Source organism: Pectinophora gossypiella, chromosome 1, assembly GCF_024362695.1.
Source record: "Pectinophora gossypiella chromosome 1, ilPecGoss1.1, whole genome shotgun sequence".
NCBI lineage: Eukaryota > Metazoa > Arthropoda > Insecta > Lepidoptera > Gelechiidae > Pectinophora > Pectinophora gossypiella.
In genome coordinates, this window is record NC_065404.1 from 10,612,292 (window position 1) to 10,632,529 (window position 20,238).

The window sequence follows — 20,238 nt, forward strand, 5'->3', positions numbered from 1 at the left end:
GCGCTGTAGAGAAAAAGTTAATTAGGTAAGAGCGAAGCGGCGGCGTCGATCCCCGATGTTGGCTGTCATTACATAAGACGCGCAAACGACTTTTTTGCCGGTTCCCTCTGCGATGTTCAATTTAAAGTCTCTCAGTGTGACTCCGACATTTTAACGTGGCGTTTCGTATTGAATTACGTACCTACTTTATTCAAATGAATTTGAAGGAAAATTGCAGGCTACAAAAGCAATTGAACCGATGTACATTTTAATGATTAAATCACTTAGGTACTTATGTTTTAAAATAGTGTGTCATGTATATCTGCGTATTTCAATCGCATTTTTGCCTTAATTTATATAAGTTCAATTCTTATTTCTTTTTAAATCGCAGCGACAGATTCGATTTTTATATTTTATCTTTTTGATGTTTACCTATTTTTATATTTTTGAAATCAAAAACAAAAACACACACAACACTTGACAGGACGGGAGGACAAAAGATGACTAAGGCTGTTACTGAATGGTGGCCAAGGGATGGTATGCGATATCGAGGCAGACCAGCCCGGTGTTCGGATGACATTGTGAATTACGCCAAAAAGCAATGGATGAAACTTGCACACGAGCGGAAAGGATGGCGTGAAAGAGAGGATTTTGAGTGAGACACATATTTTTTATCAACGGAAAATAGGCGTGGTTGTATGCACTTATGTGTACTGCGTGTAAATAAATATGTTGTAAATCTAGCTCGGTACCAATACAAATTGGAATACGTAGAATTATTCTTTATGTATCCCCGTACCATACCACTGCATTTTTTCGTAGTTACCCCCGTGTTTCTGACTAAAATTATGTACATTGTGTTTCGTGCTGTTAATCATGACAGACGCGCCGGCTTCTCGCTTCTTATCGTGTAGGTTGTGCCGCCGCGGAATACCAGCCTCATCAACCCTGGTGTCAGGGTTATGATTGAGCCGCCAAAAGCCACTGACATGGCTCATGTAACGATTACTCACTTACATCAGTAAATAGGAACCGGGACCAACGGCTTAACGTGCCTTCCGAAGCACGGATCATCTTAATTTCGGACAATCAGGCGATCAGCCTGTAATGTCCTAACCAAACTAGGGATCACAAAGTGATTTTGGTGATATGTCCCCACCGGGATTCGAACCCGGGGCCTCCGGATCGTTTGTCCAACGCTCAACCACTGGGCCACAGAGGCCGTTATATGCGCCGTAAGTCGTATAAGAGACGATGCAACCGCGATTGAGCCGCAGTTACCGTCTACGACGACATACCCTTCCTTGTTCGGTTTGTTTCAGATTATATATAGTGACTTTTTCAGTTTACCTATCATTACATTTACTAAAAGTGGTAGCAATCGTCTTCCGACTAATTGTGACTCTACCCACATTTAAGTATAGGTACTTAGGTAGGTTAAGTGTTAAAAGCCGACTGAGGCAAAACAAAGATTACAATTAAATCTTTATTAATGTACCGTTGACACATAACATACTCTTATGTTAAACAATTCCTAACAAAATAATGTATTGAAGCTTAAATTGCATTTTTATTTACAACATATAACGTTAGCACCTTTTCACAATCGATTTCTTAAAATATTATAATTACATACTAACAACTTTAACAAATTGGTGCTGATTCCAACAGACACTTCTTAATTTATTTTCTGTTATACCTGTCATTTTCTTATCCGCCAAAAACGAAAGGGACGGATGATTGACAGTTGTAAACTTTAAAATAAATCTGTGAATGTAACAATAACTCGGATGTCTCAAAAAGGCATCTCGCTGGTATGCAACCCGTTTGACATATCCTATCAATTCAATTGTATAGAAAGAAAGAAAGAAAGAAAAATCATTTATTCAACCAATTATGTCACACTACAATCTTAAATTTAGTTACATAGATTGTTAGTTGTACAATATATTTTGTAAGAAGTAGATTTTTTGAGTAATGTGACACAACTGTGAAAAAGGAACCGACTCAGCATAAGTTCAGCATAAGGTATAGCGTTCAAGAAATCATTAAAATGTTGAAAGTGTTGTCAAGTTGTTCTGTTAAGTTTTCTCCCTAATACTGTCATGCTCCATAAATTTTAAGGTCAGTCCATTGCCCGTCCCATTCCTTTTCGGTATGACAAGTATAACTTAAAATAAAATTAGGTGTTTGCTGGAATCAGCACCATCATCTTAATAATACTTATGCATATTTTTATTTATTTCAGGTAAAATGCGGAAACATTGCGCGTAGTGGAGGAACGTTGGGTTTAAAACTCGGACCACGACGGGTTCACGAATTCGATTTAAATAAAAAATGCAGTATTTTTGTTAAAAATAATTCATAAATACATAAGGTTTTACATAAGTTAGTACAGGGAAGCCTAGGTTCTAAAGTTGTACCTTCAATCTAGCGTTCCTTCCAGCACGTTAAAATGATACAGTTACATTTCATCATAAAAAGACTGATAAGAAACATTATTTTAGTACAGAAAGCATTTTATATTTCATTAAACTAAGTTCTCGTATTAAATCTAACAACTTATACATCTGTTATAAAATGTTTATTTATTATAATATAATTTTCAATATTTTTCTATTCATAATGGCACAAAACGTCGAAATAATTAGTTATAAAAATATATATTCACTTTTCTCTGTTAAAATGACTCAGGAACTAGTACAAGTGTGTATTATGGAAAGGCAAAGAAATACATACTACTTCTTATTTTTCGGATGGCATCAGCTAAACGACAGATTTTGATGTGTTAATAGATTATGTTAAATGTTTTACTTTACAGGTGTTACATAAAATAAGAAATATCTTTTAAACGTTGGACTTGGGTAAAAAACTGACAAACACCCATAAGATTCCACCCTGGGGAAGTTTATCTTGTTGGGGTACATTGCCATTGTGTAAATATAACCAAGTCGATAGACAATAAAACATTTGAAATTAATGACTGGTTTTGTTTTATAAAAAAGCCAAGAATTAAGAGTTAAAAAAGTCGATGTTAAGTATCGAAGGAGCACCACGCAACACAAATGACCTCAAAACTAATAACCTCAATGTTATTAATCGAAAATTACAGTACAGTTTCAGATATGATGTTGATCAAACCGACACTAGACTATCTCATAATATAATGTAACAAATAAAGCACCCTTTACAAGTTTTCTGCAATGTTACGCAAAGCCAGGAATTAATCTAGACATGTGAAAACACCTGCCATTAAAAATATTGTGACGGAGGCTTTGTAACACTCCCTGAGACGAAACCTTTATCTGGCGTCGCTTTGCGACTCGTCAATAGCGACGTCAGTTGGGAGGAAAAATTCCGGCTGCACGTACAATATTGTTACGCAACATATGTAGTAGGGACCGTACATGCCTTAGTGGTAAACATATTTAAACAAAGAAAAATATATGAATTTTAATAATAAAATAAATGTAATAATAAGTGCGACATTTTGACACGTTTTTCTATGACGTCACAGGTTGCTTTTTCATACAAATTCGTAGAATTCCATAGTAGTCGTGTTTTATTAGTAAAATGTAACTGATTTGACTAGTTGGAAACTACCCTTTTGCTGACGACACAATCGCACGCGTGTCACTCCCCAAAGACTACATGACTGACGATGTTCTTCTATAGGCCCGGGAGCATCATGGAGGGAGACTTTGTAAGACTCCATGAGACGAAGCTTTTATCTGGCGTCGGTATGCGACTCGTCTATCTGTAGAAGGTGATATTATTTTCCTTACCGTGATACATACATACATAAACTCACGCCTATTTCCCACCGGGGTAAGCAGAGACTATAGAATTCCATTTGCTTCGATCCTGACACACTTCTCTTGCTTCCTCCACATTCATCAATCGCTACCGTGATACATAGTTTAATTAATAGTAAAATTTAATCTTTGTATAACAAATGTGTGCAACTTGGTACAACTCCCGTTAGCTCAGACAGATGACGATGATTACTACCTATTATTTATATTATGTATACGAAACTAAAACTATAATAACAAAGTGAAATTATAACTTAAGCAAAACATGCATTGTCTAACATTTATATCCACAATTAAAAGCTGTAATGACTATATAACTACAATATACACACACATGTATAACTTTAAAAAATATCAATAGATATTTCCTATGTGACAACTCAAAAATGTTTGACATTCATTCACGCGTAACAAAAATTACCCGTAGTAACATAAATCTATCTTAATTAATAAATTGGCATCTCATAGTGCAGTTATTATGACGAAATTCTATTGAAATAGTGTAACCTACCAGAACGTAACAACTTGACGGTCACCGATTGGCACGACACCTCCTGGCGTAGTCGGGCGCGACTTGATGCAGCCACTGCGGCTGTATGACAGAGCAGGTGACGAGGTAGGTGCGGCGCGTGGTCAGCAGCTCGGTGTACAGCAGGGCGGGGGGCGGAGGCCTAAGTGCATGAAGCACTCCAGCAGGGTGTAAGGAGGCGGCAGCCCCGCCAGCTGTCACATAGCGCCCGCAGCCGCCGCCTGCGCCGCCACGCAACCACGCGCAGTTCGTGAATAAACCGCTTAGAAGACACTTCAAAAGCTGCAAGAATGAGTTCTATATTAGTGCGAGCCAAGAGAACAGATTGCATGAGTCTCACAAAGTTAGTTAGTTTGACAAAGTTTCAGTTTCGGGACCAAAATAGGAGGAAACGTATACGTACCGTTCATCAACTTCAAGAAATGTTACGGCCTTTCAGTGGTAGCCAATTTGGATAATTACAGGAAAGAAAACCATTCATATTGCAATCTTACCTGATCAGTGGCAGTTCCACAAGTAGACACAGTCAAATTCAACCGTTGGCAAATTGATAACAGTTGCTGGCGGATCTCACTCGCATACGTCAAGTTCTTGTGATTCAAGTAATTCTCTTTACACCATTGCTAAAAAAATAACAAAGTAAAATTAATTCGGTACGTTTACTATAAGTTATTTCTAAATAGAATGGTTCAGCTATAATATCTTTCACAAGGGTTTGTTAGGAAACAGTGTCTGCTTACCTTTTTAAGAGGAGCTTTACAAAAAGCTTTGTACACATTTAGCAAAGTGATGTGATCTCCCAATGGCGAAACAAACTTCTGTTTTACTTTTATAGCTTCTTCACGCTTATGCATTGGCGTGTGAAATATGTTTTCACTGGATAAAACTGCTACTAAACTTAAAGCCTGTAAGAAAGTAAAAACAAATATTTTTTAAACCCCCAAAACTTTCACACAACCAGGACAAACAGAAATATTTAGAATATCCCAGACCAGGGGCCTGTTTAATAAAACTTACAATTGTAAAATATAATGACAATTTGATGTACATTGGATTTTAGTTTTTTGGTGGAGTATGCTCCATACCCTCTCCGGTTGATTGAGAGGAGGCCTGTGCCCAGCAGTGGGACGTATATAGGCTATTTATGTTATGTATGTGATGTACATTGCGGAGTGTGTGATCACGAATATTTTGCAGTTTCATATTAGCTACGTAATGAACATCAAATTGTCGCTGTAATTTACAATTGTAAGTTTTATTAAACAGGCCCCAGAGCATACTGTGGCAGTCGTACAGTTATATAGTGCTTAAAGTCGTAAGACCAAATGTCCTTTTAAAATCCAAACCCAATTAATGAGGGACATTCCAATCGACGTTCCCCAAACATACGATAGATGGCGTTGTTCACTTTTAACGTTAATAATTACCTATTTTCTCATTACTGGGGTACATAATTATTCAAAAATGTAATGTAATGGCAGAAGCATATATAAAACTAATTGTTGCTTAATATTTGGATCACATTATGTACTTACAGAATGAGGTTGCTACCTATATTGCTCTCCTTATTTTGATCAGAATAATAACGGGTGGAAGTTCTAAAAGTACCCAAAAACAAAGATAAAAGATGCATATGTCTGTTATCCATGAAATTAGAAGTTTAAACGAAGAAAAAACTTAACAACGCCATCTATCGTGTTTTTGGGAAACGCCGATTGAAAAGTCCCTCATTGTATAACTATTATGTCTGGAAATCTCGGCCGCAAAGGGTAATGTTACATGGGAGGGCGCGAGTGTATTCTCTGTAACATTATAGTTATCACCGAATTTACATAACATAATTTAACGTACCTCATCCAAGCAATTATACTCCGGTGCTATCAACAGCACCTTAGAATATTTAGGGTCGATGGGAAATGAAGACATCTTTCTGCCGACCACTGTTAGCTTTGGATTAATCTCACTGTCTATAGCACCTGAAATAAAACTTTTGTCCTTATTTAAAATTCCAAGTAATAACATCTTGACGCCCTTCTTCGTGTACAGAAAACATTACCTAATTCCTTTAGCAGAATCAAAGAAGCCTTGACAGTATCCTGTGGAGGTGCGTCTATAAGCGGAAACGTACTCGGCTCCATCCCCGCGGCTATCAACAGAAGTATTGTTGGTGCCAAGGGACATCTGAAATAATAAAAATATCTTAAAATAGTTTGCTTATGCCTAACTTATCAATGCAAATAGAGCTTTCGCGTCGAGAGCACATACTGTAACGCAAGTCAGCTTACCGCATACTGCAACATTAAAGCAGGAAAATCTACACAATATGACCGATTCGATATATTCAATTGGTTTTAATTTCGATGCCGAATTGGTGAATATACCTAACAATTTCAGGCGTGTTGTGCGGTGGGCGCGCGGCAAAGTCAGCCGCGGTGAACAGCCGGTAGGCGGCGCCGGGCGCCGTGCGGCCCGCGCGGCCGGCGCGCTGCCACGCCGCCGCCTGCGCGCACGCCGCCACGCGCAGGCGCTCGGCTCCCGTGGCCGTGCACCATGTTCTGCACATGATATCAATTCATTATCGCCCAATTCTACTTCGACATAACTTTTATCATCTAAAATAATAAATACCAACCTTTCTTTGACTACACCTGTGTCAATGACAACCTTTATTTGAGGTATAGTAACCGATGCTTCAGCAATATTAGTTGCCAAAACGATTTTCCTCATTCCTGGAGGGGTCTCCCTCCAAACTTGGAGCTGCTTGGCTGCTGGCAGTCCAGCATACAAGGGACAGACCCTTATCTGAGGCCCAGGTGCTTCCTGTAATGTTTAATCTGCCATGAAAGCAAATACAAATGTAATTTTCATGTATAAAGGCAAATCAAAAATGTGAAATTTAAAAGAATATAATATGCTCAAAACTATCCCACCTTTGCAATTTGTTTAATATTATACATGACTGTCTCAATTTCTTCCTGTCCAGTCAAAAACACTAGGAAATCTTGGCTGAAAAACAAAATTTAATATATTAATTTTCAAATAACTTCAATTACCAATTTTAAATACATTTTTTTCGATATTTTACTCACTTGGCTGGTGTAGTTGCATGAAGTTGGAATATGGTACAAACAGCAGCATATTGGTAATCCTCTTGTTTCATTTTAGAATGATATATAGTTACTGGGTATGTGCGGCCTTCTAAGTAAACCACAGGACAGTTGTCATAGTATTTTCTAAATGTATCTACATCCATTGTAGCCGACATGATAATTATCTATAAACAAAATATAAAATGGTTTATAATCACAACCCAAACAAAGAAGTCTAAAACAAAATCTGTTTTGGTTTCCCATTTATCTATAAAAACATTAATTAATACCTTCAATGGTGTCAAGTTCTTTTCAATCCTTTCTTTTTGTGCCAATTTGACTATACCAAAAAGAACATCAGTGCTAACAGTCCGTTCATGTGCCTCATCCAATATAACTACTGTATATTTCTTGAGTAAGGGATCTACTATGGCTTCCCGAAGTAGCATACCATCTGTCAGATATTTCACTTTAGTCCTAGGACTGGTTACATCTTCAAATCTCACAGAATACCTAGAATAAAGAGCATACATAACATACAGAGCCGTCAGGGCTATTGTACAGGTGCCAAAAGATACGTCCGCAAAGCCGCTATTTAGGTCTCTGGGTATCCTGACACTGCCGTCCATAGTCGTGCTGCAGGTAGCCACTTATGTGCGCTGTAACCTAGACGAATACATAACGGCTAGGGAGGTGCATGGACGCGACCTGCGGAGTGGTGGTAGACTGGTAGGTGTTCGTCACAGACTCGCAAAGTCCGATCGGCTGACCCACGTCATGGGCCCGTCGGTGTACAATAAACTGCCGACACACGTCACTGACGCACCGTCTATACCTTGTTTTAAATCGCGACTCAAACGTTGGCTTCTTGAGCACACGTTCTACAGTTACGATGAATTTATTAATTTGTAATTTAGATAATTAGGTACTGGACAGTACAGTTCAAATATTGTGTAGGTACATTATTTGTATGAATGTATTGATGTAACAATTTTATTTTAATTTTTAATATTGTAATGTGACTAATTTTTATCTTGACATGTAATACGAATTATTACCAATAAATTATGAATATGAATATGAATACATAAACAGCCTATATACATCCCACTGCTGGGCACATGCCTCCTCTCAATCAACCGGAGAGGGTATGGAGCATACTCCACCACGCTGCTCCACTGCGGGTTGGTGGAGGTGTTTTTACGGCTAATAGCCGGGACCAACGGCTTAACGTGCCCTCCGAAGCACGGAATCAACTTACTTTTTCGGACAATCAGGTGATTCAAGCCTGAAAAGTCCTTACCAAACAAAGAATAAAGAGCAATATGTGTTAAAAGACATGAAATCAGTTTCAGAGGTTTACAAAGATTCAAAATTTGACAGAGCCCAATTTAAGAGCAGAGTGACAAGTAATCAGAAGACAACTTGCAGCCCCTTTTAATACAAAAACTTAAGCAGGTATATCATAATAATAATGATGAACAATTTGAAAGGATGTGTGACCATACCATAATTAAATAATCATAGTCATGAGGTATGCATGCATATCAACAATAAATACATTATACTAATTATTTACCCCACAATACTCCCAATCTCGGTATTCATCTCAGCGGCAACTCTAAGAGCAATAGTAATGGCAGCAACCCTGCGTGGCTGTGTGACTGCTATGGAGCCCCCACCCTCCAACCTCTGCTCATGAATCAACTGGGGAATTTGAGTTGTCTTGCCACTGCCTGTCTCTCCTATCAAAATCATTGTGTTGTTCTTCCTTATTTCCTCTAGCAACCTAAAATCAAAACAATTTTTTTTTAACAAATAGACCAAACATCACTTCATTACTAAATTATTATTTATCAACAACCTATCATGAATAAACTCAGATAATCAACAACACATTACACACTTTTGTGAACTTTATAATTATGTTTAAAACTCCATACCTTCCCCTCACAGCATACACTGGCAACTTCCTTCGTGCTTCTTGTAAATTTTCATCAGGAACAATTCTTATGTTATTATTGTTGTTACTCTTTTCTTCACCGTTTTTAATGTGGAAAGCATGGCCATTTGTGCTCACCGCTATAGAATTTTCTTTAGATAATTTTATTCTTTTTACCTTTATGTTATCAATATTATTTTTTCTCTTAATACCATTTGTTTTTTCAAGTCCAACTGATGTATATTTGGAATCCATAATTAAATACTATATTAGATATACCCTGCCAGACCAACAGCAGTGTTTTCTTTTCATGACAAAACTTTCAACAACTCATTAGCTCTTGATGGCAATAACTCTGGCAGTAATAAAATAACCCACAACAAGGCATACTGACCAAAATGTTTTAATCAACCTTACACAGGCTATTAACACACTGCTTTCTGATATATATTATCAAAAATAAACATCGAAACTGCGCCACACGTGTTAATAAACTCGATATTTTTGTGAATGTACGAAATGAACAAACGGAGAATGAGTGAAATGATAAAACTGTCAAAGTGAAGAAAATAGAGACAGGGCATAATGGCCTCATGGTCTTAGCCTGTCCTTAAACGGGCGAAGCAAAAAATAGAAAATAGAGTTGAGTTGGTTTTACCTAGTATCTTTACAGCGCCTAGGTCTGTTATTTTTCTATGCTTTCGGCTCGCGACTATTTCTTTTTCATTCCCTTTTTATATCTCCTTAGGTCAAAAAGTTTACTATATTTATTTCTAAGTTATATTTTTATCGTATAAGTAATAAATTGGTGCTGATTCCAGTACAGATAATTTAATTGTATTTTAAGTTATGCTTTTTATTTATTATTATTAACAACAAATTATTATTATAGACATTCCGATTTTTTCGTTACTTGTTTCATTACTTTCGATACCCTAAAATCCTTACGTAGGTACCCACACTTACCTGCTTCCCAACATTATGAAGCTAGGTGCCAGCTATCTATCATCGTCCCTTACCTTTTCGGTGAATAAGAAAATATCAGGTTGGTGAAACTTAAAATAAAATTAGGTCCACTATCTTTTTACTTATTTTATACCGAATATTTATTAACGTTATTTTCAGCCTTAAATAAAATACTTCCTCTTAAGTTTTCAACCCTACGGCTTTTTGGCGGGAAACGGGAACGGGACAGTTGCTTTCTTCATTGAATAATCTAAATAATTAATACGAAGTGGTGTTTTGTGGTTGGGGGAGGCCTATGCCCAGCAGTGGGCGTCATACGGCTGATGATGATCGCATTAAGTTAGTCGGAAGACATTCGCGAGTGTTATTATATTGGAGTATTCAATAAACAAAGTGTATCTGCCTATTTTCGCTTCGTGTCAGGAAGCCGCTTCATAACTCAAAAGTTTATGCGGACTTTTGAGTTAATTCGTTTGGGGTTCGGAGTAGGAGTCTACTCCGAGGGTGGGGGCTTAGGTTTCATCATCATCACCTTTCATCATTTCATTAATCATCAAGAAAAAAAATACGTCAGACATGGCTGTATGGGCATAGTTCCCTTTGCCTTACCCTTCGGGGAAAACAAAAACAAAAAAAAAAAAAAAATTTCAACCCTACGGGCACCAGCTGACAATGACAGCTGACATCTACTTAACCTTACTTTAGTTTCTGTCAGTCAGTTTTGAATTTGAATACGAATTTTAAATTATAATATCTTGCCATACAACCATAAAGCTGAAGTTAAATTATAATATCTAAAATTAGATTTTAATATAGATACTTACAAAACTTATCAGCATAATGATACATATGAAAGTATTTAGAAGTTTCCATCGTCAAAAGGCACTATTCAGTATTCGAAGATTTTCCGACGATCAAAACCCATTTAGAAAGACATGGAGCGTTATATCTAAAGAAATACCTGTATTATTCGGCTTAAATAAAAAGCCTACGATATATCCAGAGCATGCCGATGTTGTGGTGATAGGCGGCGGCTTCATAGGTTCAGCAGTAGCATACTGGTTGAAACAAAGAACCGGTGAAGGCTTGTCTGTTGTTGTATTCGAAAAAGACCCTAGCGTAAGTAAACTACATGTTGTTTGAAAACAGAACTGGCCTGTTCTATAAATCGACCTTCTTTTGTCTAAGAAACCATTATTAACGATTACAAAAGAGTGGTAAAATAACATAAAGGACTTATTTGTTTCAGTACAACAATATCCAAAGTAATGTGTCTTTAGGAACAATCACCCAGCACTACTCACTGCCAGAGAATATGTATCTAGCTCAGTATGGGGCTGAGTTTTTAAGAAATGCTAAACAAAATTTGGGAAATAATGTTGACATTAAATACTGTCCTCATGGACACTTAGTATTAGCCAGTGAAAAATATGCTGGACAGTTGGAGGAAAATGTAAACATACAAAAGGAATATGGAGTTAAAAGCCAGCTTTTGACTGTCGCTGACATCAAAAAGAGATATCCATGGATTAATACACAAGATGTTAAGTTAGGTAAGAACTTTTTAAAATAGTCAAGTGCTATAGAAAAATCCTTACAAATATCATAGTTCAGATTTTATATGTATAAATTATATCCCAATAATTACTTATGCCATTTCTATTGTACATAATTGATTAACTGCTTCTAGGATGTATAAGTACAGAATCAGAAGGCACTTTTGATGCATGGGTATTTCTACAAGGGCTGATAAACAAATCACAAGAATTGGGAGCAAATTATGTTAAAGCAGAGGTAATTGGGTTTGAATTAGAACAACAGCGTGACGTTCTTATGGAGGGTATTGCTCCTGGGTCATTCAAGAAGATCAATAGAGTGATATACAGATCACCTGACAATGAGGAACATGCTGTAAAGTTTGCTGCTTGTATATTGGCTGCAGGGCCTGAATCAGGAGAAATTGCAAAGTTTGCTAAAATTGGCACTGGTGGAGGATTATTGAAAATACCTCTTCCAATAAAAGCAAGGTACTATTTTCCTATCATTTATTTTAAATGCAATACTAAATGCCTTTTTACTTATTATAATAACTTCTATTGCAGAGAAAACAAAGTATACTCATTTGAGAACTGTGTTAAAACTGCAGGACTAAATACACCTCTGTTAACTGACACCAGTGGGCTGTGGCTTAGAAGAAATGGCCTGGACAGTAATCTATTATGTGGACATGTTCCTCTGCTCACTAGTGATGTCAAAGATCATATGGGAGAAGAGTTCTTAAATAAAATTATTTTACCATCTCTAATAAACAGAATACCAGACTGTAAAGATGTTAAGGTAATTAAACACCAGCTACATACTTGCAAACTCTGCTGCTACACTGTTTAACTGTTACTTTTTCATTAACAGGTAAAAGAGTTCACTAAAGAGGTATTTGATTACAATACCTATGATGATTCTGGTATATTAGGCCCACATCCATACCACAACAATTTGTTTATTGCCACTGGTTTTGGTAAACAAGGTTAGTAATGTTACAACTTAAATCTGCTTCCATTGTAAATGCTACAAAAAGATGTTTAAGCATGCAAGACCTATGTGGTCCAGTAGTTAAGTGTTGTTGGGCTCACAATCTGGAAGTGCTAGGTTCAATTTCCAGTGGGGATACACAAGTCTTGAGATTTACCAGTAAATCCCAATATTTAATTCAGGCTGCTTGCTTTTAACAGTAAAATATACGAGTATTATACACAAAGAACACATTAGAATCAATATAAAAGCCAACTTTATTTATTTCAGGATGTTCTCATGCGCCTGGTCTTGGGAGAGCCATTGCAGAGTTAATTATTGATAGTCATTTCAATAGCATAGATTTAACTAGGCTTACATTTGATAGGTTACTTACTGATCAACCAATGATAGAATTTAATATTTATTAAAGTTTTTAGAACTCAAGTGTAAGTTTTTTACTTATATGGAGCTAATGCTTTTACCAGACATTTAAACGTTGGGGTGGAAATAATGAAAAAAATTTTTTTAAAGTATTTTATTAATAAATAAATCCTTCTGTATTAGGTAAACATGCCTTGTCTTCGAACAAAGGATAAAATTTGGTGCATTGTTTACTTGCTGTAACATCAGATACTGGTGTAGGTATTTTCTTTCACATGCAGGAAGAAAATACACTTGTTCAATATTATGATCCTGGCAGCTGACCCTTTTCAGTAAACAATTCTGGGTTCTATAAAGAAAAATAAAAAGGGGTCAAAATGAATTCTACCACATAAAATACTTGTTTTGTTCTGTACCACAATTCAATACTATTGGTGACTCAGTAAAAACTGTAGTAACATAAATTATACATATTGAAAAAAATTTATGAGCTATACAAACTTTTTAGTCAGTAATAGCCCTTTTCCCACTCTAGGAGCGGTTAACACAACATGTATTCCTCCATGTACACATATTAACAAAAAAGATATAAAAATGGTGGGCTTATCATTAAAAGTGATTTATTGGGTTGAGTGTTATTGAAGACTTTATAAGCAAAATTTTTAAGTTTAGAAAGTTGAACTGATAAGAGGCACCAAGGAGAATACTTAGATATTAACAGTGTTACTACAAAACACAAACTAAAAATAAACTAGAGTTGAAATAGTATTTCGCGCCACGAAAGAAGTCGGTGGATTTTAATGAAACTAACTTGATCCGCGACAGTAGCGCCGCAGCGTTCGGGACTTCTTTCGTATACAGATTACATTTTAAACATAGTTTATCTTTAAGTCTTTGTTTTGTAGTAACGCTGTACTGCCGTCGGATGGCAAAAGGCTATAACTGAAATATAAACGTTTCTAGCAAATTATCTTTTGAGATTTAGACTGTGTTTTTATAGTTTTGTTAGACAAAACGTTGTCAACATTCCGACATTTAGGTTAAAATTGAAGTTTTCGTTGTAGGCAACATGGCCGTTCTATATGTTTTCATAAGATTGATTACATTAAAGAAATTAGGCTCAAATAGTGTTTTGCCATAACACCATCCTTTAGGGTAATACGTGGCGTGTGAAGGCATAACACTGTATTGTTTTCTGCAATTATTTGTCCAAATAGTAATAGTTGTAGAGGCGTTATGGCACATTGCTTCAGAGTAAATTACAGTCTATTGGTTAAATAAAAAAATATGATAGTAAGTAATAATATCTGTGTATTTACGGGTGTATTTAAAACAAAATTATATTCTCGTAACAAATTTAATTTATTTTCATTTACTTTTGGTGCCTATATAATACAAGTAAGTATATATTACTTTGTTCTTAAAAAATAAAATAATAATCACACATGTAAATTCATCATCATTCATCATTGTGCTCAAATGATGAATTGTAATGCATTATAATGTGGTAAGCATTGCTTCTGAATATAGTATTACTTATTTACTCAGTATTACATTACCTATATAGTAAATTAGTCGCCTATTTAGTAGTAAGTAGTAGTTACCGACGCTTTTTATTAACACTAGTATACAAAAAAAAATAATGGTAAAGTATGCGTCGTCTGATTATGAAAGAAAACATCTCCTCGTATGTACCTACATAATATGTATAAACAAACAGTCTATATACGTCCTACTGTTGGGCACAGGCTGCCCCGTATATACCTAATCTTGTTTAAAAATCTACCTCTCGATGTTGATCTAAATCTAAAATGTTATCAGTAACGGTCAAATTCTGAATAAATTCTCGCCTATTGGTAGGTATACAAGGAAGTACTGACATAAGATCAGACTTCTTTTGCTGACTTATTCCCCTTGGTTTATTTTGCTTCATAACACTTTCAATAGTTTGATCAATGAACCCTTTAGATATACTTTTCGACAATAAACTCGTTAGAGACTTTTTGAAAATACTGCATTCCTTAAATTCTTTCTGTGAATAATCATTTTTTGCAAAAATATTTACTGATCCTCGTCGGAACTCTACAATCTTTAAACTTGAAATGTTGTAGTCTTTAGGGAAGTTAACTTTGGCTTCATTTTCAAAAAGAATAATATCTTTATGATTGATGGTGTGTACATGCAAATTTTGACGAGATTCTTCGATTGTTTGAATATAATCTTGGAAATCAAAAAGGTCACCTGCTGCATTTAATTTGGCACTTATAGATGCGTGAACACTATCTGCTGCCATATATGTATGTCCAGGTTCTAAATACTCAATTCGTATAATTTCTGCAGTAGTATCCTTGTCATTTATGTACCTTACTAAAGCAGAAAACAGAATTTTATTCTTATTTTGCGCATTACAATTGTCTGCGAAAACAAAAATCTCTTTATAGTCTCTAGCAAATTTTTTGAAGAATAGTATATAAGATGTTGCAATATTAAATGCTTTTCGTCCTCCTTCACCTTCATGCCATAAAATACAATATGAGGGCCGATTACCTGGACCAGGAATCGCAAACGTTTCGTTAAACAATATGAGTTTACGCAGGAAAAAAAAATCTTTGATTGAAAGCTTTGGCATAGTTATCACCTTTTGCATATCTACTGTAACTACTAAACATTTACCATTAGATTGAGATACCAGTTCCTGGCATTGTTTCAAATGTTTTCTAGATTCAGTTTTATTAGAATAATGTATTTTATATGTTAGGCACGTTGCACATCCACATTCATCACAATTGTGAGTTTCATCTTTTGAATCAGGATGGACAGTAGTATGTTCTACACATTTAGTACATTTATCTTGATCAGGTACACTAGAAGAGATATTTAAAGCCTTGATTGCTTTAAAAAAATAAGTCCAACTGCAAGTCTTTTTACCTTCTTCCCTCATTTTACTGTTAAAATCTGTAAAAATACTTTTGTATGTAACACCCACGGGCAGATATTTCCTGTTAGGGGCATGTGCCAAATTATAATGAGAAGGAAGGGGGTTATATTTTAAAATAAAATTATTTAATTCGTCACTGTATTCTTTCGGAAAAGCATTTACAGGAATATGTTTACCTCTCAAATCGGGAGCAGATACAGTACCGGGTTTAATATTCGCTTTAAATGTACTTTTTAGTACAGCTACTACGACTTGATCGTTCGTGTAACCAATCGTTTTTAGAAACATGGTCTTGCATACCACTTTTTGATCCAATTTCCACGTCAGAGTTGCATTGCGTCTATTAGAATTGCATATCATATTTTTTCTTGCAACTTTATGTCTAATTACGTTTGTAGCAATATAATCGCGTCTTCTTTGTCTGTCTAATGACCAAAACAATGAATGTATATCTTGTCTTTCTGATTCTGAAATCCTTTCTGAACATTTTCTTTTACAAGCGGAAGAACAAGGTTCGAGCAATGGATGCTTCTTTTTGTCATATTCCTGTCTTTTGACTGGATCACGAATCCTTGTCTTCTTAGTATTATCAGTATTAATATTATCCTTAGGTTCTGAAGGCAAAACAGTAGAATGTAACAATCGATTAGTGTTATCTTCATGTCTTGATGTATTTTTGTTATTTTCTAAGTAAAAAACTACTTGTTCAGAAATATTTTCTTCGTCATTCAAATTTTCTAGCTCAGGCTCACTTCTCTGTTGTTCTTCTTGTTTTTCTTCGCTTATTGGCTCCAGTTCATCTATATTGTAGCTATTTCTTTGATGGGATACCAATTTTGTTGTCACGGAATTGCAGTGGTTCTTTGTATAAATTATATTATGATCACCACTATTACTATTGCATGCTTTCAAAAAAGAATCAGTAAAGTCAACGAATTCGTCAAGTGTAGTGTTTTCTTCAGGAACTGAGGTTTGCTTGCTAATTCCCATCTTAAATACTAACTCACCGGTAATATTTTCTTCGTCGTTTAGACTTCTGGTAACAGAACCATATACGTTAGCATCGTCTCGTGTTTCTCCTGCAATCTTGTATTTTTTGGTAGGTGGTGGATGTTGTTCGTCTATTGTATCATTCAAATTAGAAACTGTGAAACTGATATTATCAGCAGAATCGAGTAAGTAATTTTTGAAACTAACATTGTCACCATTTTGTAAATCGCCTAAAAGATTATTATCAGTTACGTCAAAGTTGTCGCTATTATCAAAAAATGAAGGAGACACAGCTTGGAGTTTCACCAGACCTGTACTTTCGGAGCAAAGTTCTGTTCTTTTTTGTACGTAAGAATCATCTTGCATCTGAAAAAATAAGCATTAACTTAATTTGCTTGGTCTCAAACATGAACATCGCGAATCATAACACAGAAACTACAAACCAAAATATTTCCGTTTTGATTTTTGGAGTTATCACTAGTTGATGCATTTGAATTTCTTCTGTTTGTAACTGTAGTCGAACAATTTCTGGAAACATTGATGAGAAATAACATTATTTTTAAAGAAGAAATACATAATTTTCTTTTTTTCGTATTGACAAACAATCAAAATAGACATGTTTGAGTGACAATGATAGACAGTTACTTTCTCAGACAACAAAACCCTACTATAAAAATTGTATTAATTCCTTAATAATAACATTTCACATAATATACACTATTTGAATTCATTTTAATTGCTGTCAAATCAAAAACATAATGACATGATAAAATCTATCGATCTTATCCATATTTTTTCGGTGCAATTAAAAAACAATTGCTTTATTACTGTCGTTTTTATTATTAACCTACTATTTCTTTCATACCGGTAGTATTTTGTTTACTAAGTAAATCTTATTTAGTATAAATTTAAAATAGGTAAGTTACATTTTGTAAGAAGGGAAACCCTCCCCGTTTCTTTACAGTGTATTAGGAACCAATCTGTAGTTTCTTAGAGTCAAACAAAAAAACAAAATACTAACTAGAATAAGAATATTTGAAGAACAATAAACACACTTACCTTGACAATATCTCGGTCTTTTTTTGTAAAAGAAGTTTTTTACGATCAATTAACGATTCTAAAGTAATATTTTTTGTAATATCTGCCATATTTATTTTAGTAAGTATTATGTTTTAAACACTGAATGCATTTATATAAACGCTGGATATATAACTTAACTCATAAGAAAGAAACACAAATCCACGATCAATCACAAATTATCGTCTTCTTTTATAAATTCAGTCGCATATCATCGCGCGAAGCTACTACCCTCCTTTACTACAATAAATTAATTCACCGGCCGATACGCGGTAACTTCATACAATCTTATAAACACTCGTACTTATGACCTGTTCTGGCAAAACGACGTAAGATATAGTAACTTGTAACTGCCTATAATATTAGTGATAATACCTATACGATGTTATGATTTATGCAGTCTTTTTTTGTAACATTAACAATTTTTTTGTGAGTTACATCATATTGTAGGGTTTAATATCTTGGTAAATAATTATTGAACATCTAAAATTGAGTTATCAGTATATAAATAAGACTTTGTATATTCAATTTAGCGATGTTATTTTTAAACAATGTAAGTGATCATAACGCTTTTTGCCATCCGACGGCAGTGTATGCTTTTGGTCAAAGCAATTATGGTACAGAATAAATTACAGCCTTTAAAAGAAACAAAAAAATCACAGTTTAGCAGTTAAACCTTGTTTAGAAGTCACACGGGATGGTGCAAATCCTAGTAGCTTCTGAATGTTTTGTCTGTAAACAAAAATAATAGGTTTTATTAGTAAATCTTAGTACCTAAACCACAAATACCATTACTACCTTAATGCAAAATGAAGACTATACTAAAAAATACCAGGTATGAAATAGTGCACAAAGGAAGTGCATTGATTTTAATGGAACTAATTGACAAGTCATAATAATTCTACACAGAAACTGCAACATTATAGGTGAGACTTTGGGTCTTCTTAAGTATCTCAATAATTATCACAATTAAACCAACCTAATGCTCATGGTGCACAAAATATACAAGAATATGAATGAACAGTCAGTGTAATCATCCCCTGGTAAATTCCTATGGCTCAAACCTTGGATCCATGAGATGGGATAAAATGGAAGTTTAGCTACAACTCTCCCATCAAATCTGCAATAAAAATTTGAATGGTTAAAAATATTTTTCAAAAATATAACAATACTTTCATTGTATAAGGTAAATACACTTACATGCTATTGAACATACTCAACAGAGCAGTGAAAGCAAAGCCAATGGCAAACATTGACTTCATCTTAACTAAAGATAGATCTCTGTTGTTATTTTTGAGTCTTTCTTCTTCACGTTCAATCTTCTTTTTGTGTTGTTTATCCAAGGAATCTCCATGAGCTTCTTTTCGTTTTTCCACTGAAAATTGCAGTAATCATTCATTATATATCTGTAACACTATAACTATGTTTTTAATATCTTAAAGAAAGTTCTATAAAGAAACAAAAATCGTAACTTACGCTTTTTGCTTTGGCGTTCTACTTCCACTTTTAGTTTCTGATATTTTTCTGTTCGGTAGACCATTATCCATGTTAAACCTATAAATAAAATACGAGTTTCAGTATAATTTGTAACAACTACAGTGCTGGAATATTATTGAATAACCTACCTTCACCTAAAAACGCCGTACATATTGAAATGAACACAATCAATAAAGAATCACTCCACATTTTATTGAGTTCAATTAAAAATCTAATTCTTTTAAGATAATCAATAGGATAGCTGGTTTTTCAGCAGCACACCCAGTCTTTACACGTTACGTGGATTGAACCGAACCGACCGTTATCTTCTCTATTGTTTCACTTCAATTTTCACGATGCTCATGCCCGTGTATATCCACTTAATATAAATTAATTTAAATAAAGAAGCTAGCTATGGCTGTTTTTGACATTTTTGTCACGTAACTAGACTGAAAATACTGAACGTCATGCGTGACATGACATATCACGTCTGTAATTCTAATTCATGGTTTTATCGTGGTATAAAAAGAAAACCTTTCTTGGTT

The 20,238-nt window shown here is 34.9% G+C and overlaps 3 protein-coding genes and 1 non-coding gene across 5 annotated transcripts; 1 reads left to right on the forward strand and 3 right to left on the reverse strand.

Moving 5' to 3' along the window:
* Window positions 1-1,129: 1,129 nt before the first annotated feature.
* On the reverse strand, window positions 1,130-1,201 carry Trnav-aac (transfer RNA valine (anticodon AAC)). The gene has a single exon. It is a non-coding gene; the product is annotated as a tRNA-Val (tRNA).
* A 250-nt stretch (window positions 1,202-1,451) lies between these two features.
* LOC126382103 (ATP-dependent RNA helicase DHX33-like) lies at window positions 1,452-9,877 on the reverse strand. Of its 2 annotated transcripts, none has more exons than XM_050031853.1 (12): window positions 9,356-9,877; window positions 8,992-9,201; window positions 7,703-7,925; window positions 7,413-7,597; window positions 7,254-7,329; window positions 6,956-7,143; window positions 6,705-6,878; window positions 6,380-6,504; window positions 6,175-6,290; window positions 5,064-5,228; window positions 4,818-4,946; window positions 1,452-4,605 (listed from the first exon to the last, which is right to left on the reverse strand). In XM_050031853.1, the coding sequence occupies exons 1-12, from the start codon at window positions 9,607-9,609 to the stop codon at window positions 4,327-4,329; spliced, it is 2,124 nt and encodes a 707-aa protein (XP_049887810.1). In that variant the 5' UTR covers window positions 9,610-9,877; the 3' UTR covers window positions 1,452-4,326. The 2 variants fall into 2 exon arrangements, with proteins under 2 accessions (XP_049887810.1, XP_049887802.1); XM_050031845.1 differs by having other exon boundaries at window positions 6,175-6,299.
* Window positions 9,878-11,005: 1,128 nt separating this feature from the next.
* On the forward strand, window positions 11,006-13,275 carry LOC126382327 (FAD-dependent oxidoreductase domain-containing protein 1-like). The gene is made up of 6 exons (XM_050032129.1): window positions 11,006-11,439; window positions 11,570-11,873; window positions 12,011-12,347; window positions 12,423-12,657; window positions 12,730-12,844; window positions 13,120-13,275. Exons 1-6 carry the CDS (start codon window positions 11,161-11,163, stop codon window positions 13,257-13,259), a joined length of 1,410 nt encoding a protein of 469 aa, XP_049888086.1. The 5' UTR covers window positions 11,006-11,160; the 3' UTR covers window positions 13,260-13,275.
* Window positions 13,276-13,356: 81 nt separating this feature from the next.
* LOC126366027 (calcium load-activated calcium channel) lies at window positions 13,357-20,184 on the reverse strand. Its single transcript, XM_050008903.1, has 6 exons — window positions 19,843-20,184; window positions 19,694-19,771; window positions 19,418-19,592; window positions 19,197-19,337; window positions 18,894-18,949; window positions 13,357-13,561 (listed from the first exon to the last, which is right to left on the reverse strand). Exons 1-6 carry the CDS (start codon window positions 19,901-19,903, stop codon window positions 13,542-13,544), a joined length of 531 nt encoding a protein of 176 aa, XP_049864860.1. The 5' UTR covers window positions 19,904-20,184; the 3' UTR covers window positions 13,357-13,541.
* Between the last annotated feature and the right edge of the window lie 54 nt (window positions 20,185-20,238).

What these genes read in the sequence shown, in the direction of transcription:
- LOC126382327 (XM_050032129.1), top strand. Translation starts at nt 11,161, where the DNA reads ATGATACATATGAAAGTATTTAGAAGTTTCCATCGTCAAAAGGCACTA. An exon ending in CAGACTGTAAAGATGTTAAG is followed by an intron (nt 12,658 to 12,729) that starts GTAATTAAACAC and finishes TTTCATTAACAG; the next exon opens with GTAAAAGAGTTCACTAAAGA. An exon ending in CACTGGTTTTGGTAAACAAG is followed by an intron (nt 12,845 to 13,119) that starts GTTAGTAATGTT and finishes TATTTATTTCAG; the next exon opens with GATGTTCTCATGCGCCTGGT.
- LOC126382103 (XM_050031845.1), bottom strand. Translation starts at nt 9,609, where the DNA reads ATGGATTCCAAATATACATCAGTTGGACTTGAAAAAACAAATGGTATT. An exon ending in AGAACTTGACACCATTGAAG is followed by an intron (nt 7,598 to 7,702) that starts GTATTAATTAAT and finishes TTTTGTTTATAG; the next exon opens with ATAATTATCATGTCGGCTAC. An exon ending in GTAAAGCTCCTCTTAAAAAG is followed by an intron (nt 4,947 to 5,063) that starts GTAAGCAGACAC and finishes TTATTTTTTTAG; the next exon opens with CAATGGTGTAAAGAGAATTA.
- LOC126366027 (XM_050008903.1), bottom strand. Translation starts at nt 19,903, where the DNA reads ATGTGGAGTGATTCTTTATTGATTGTGTTCATTTCAATATGTACGGCG. An exon ending in TACGGCGTTTTTAGGTGAAG is followed by an intron (nt 19,772 to 19,842) that starts GTAGGTTATTCA and finishes TTTTATTTATAG; the next exon opens with GTTTAACATGGATAATGGTC. An exon ending in TTGTGCACCATGAGCATTAG is followed by an intron (nt 18,950 to 19,196) that starts GTTGGTTTAATT and finishes TTTTGTTTACAG; the next exon opens with ACAAAACATTCAGAAGCTAC.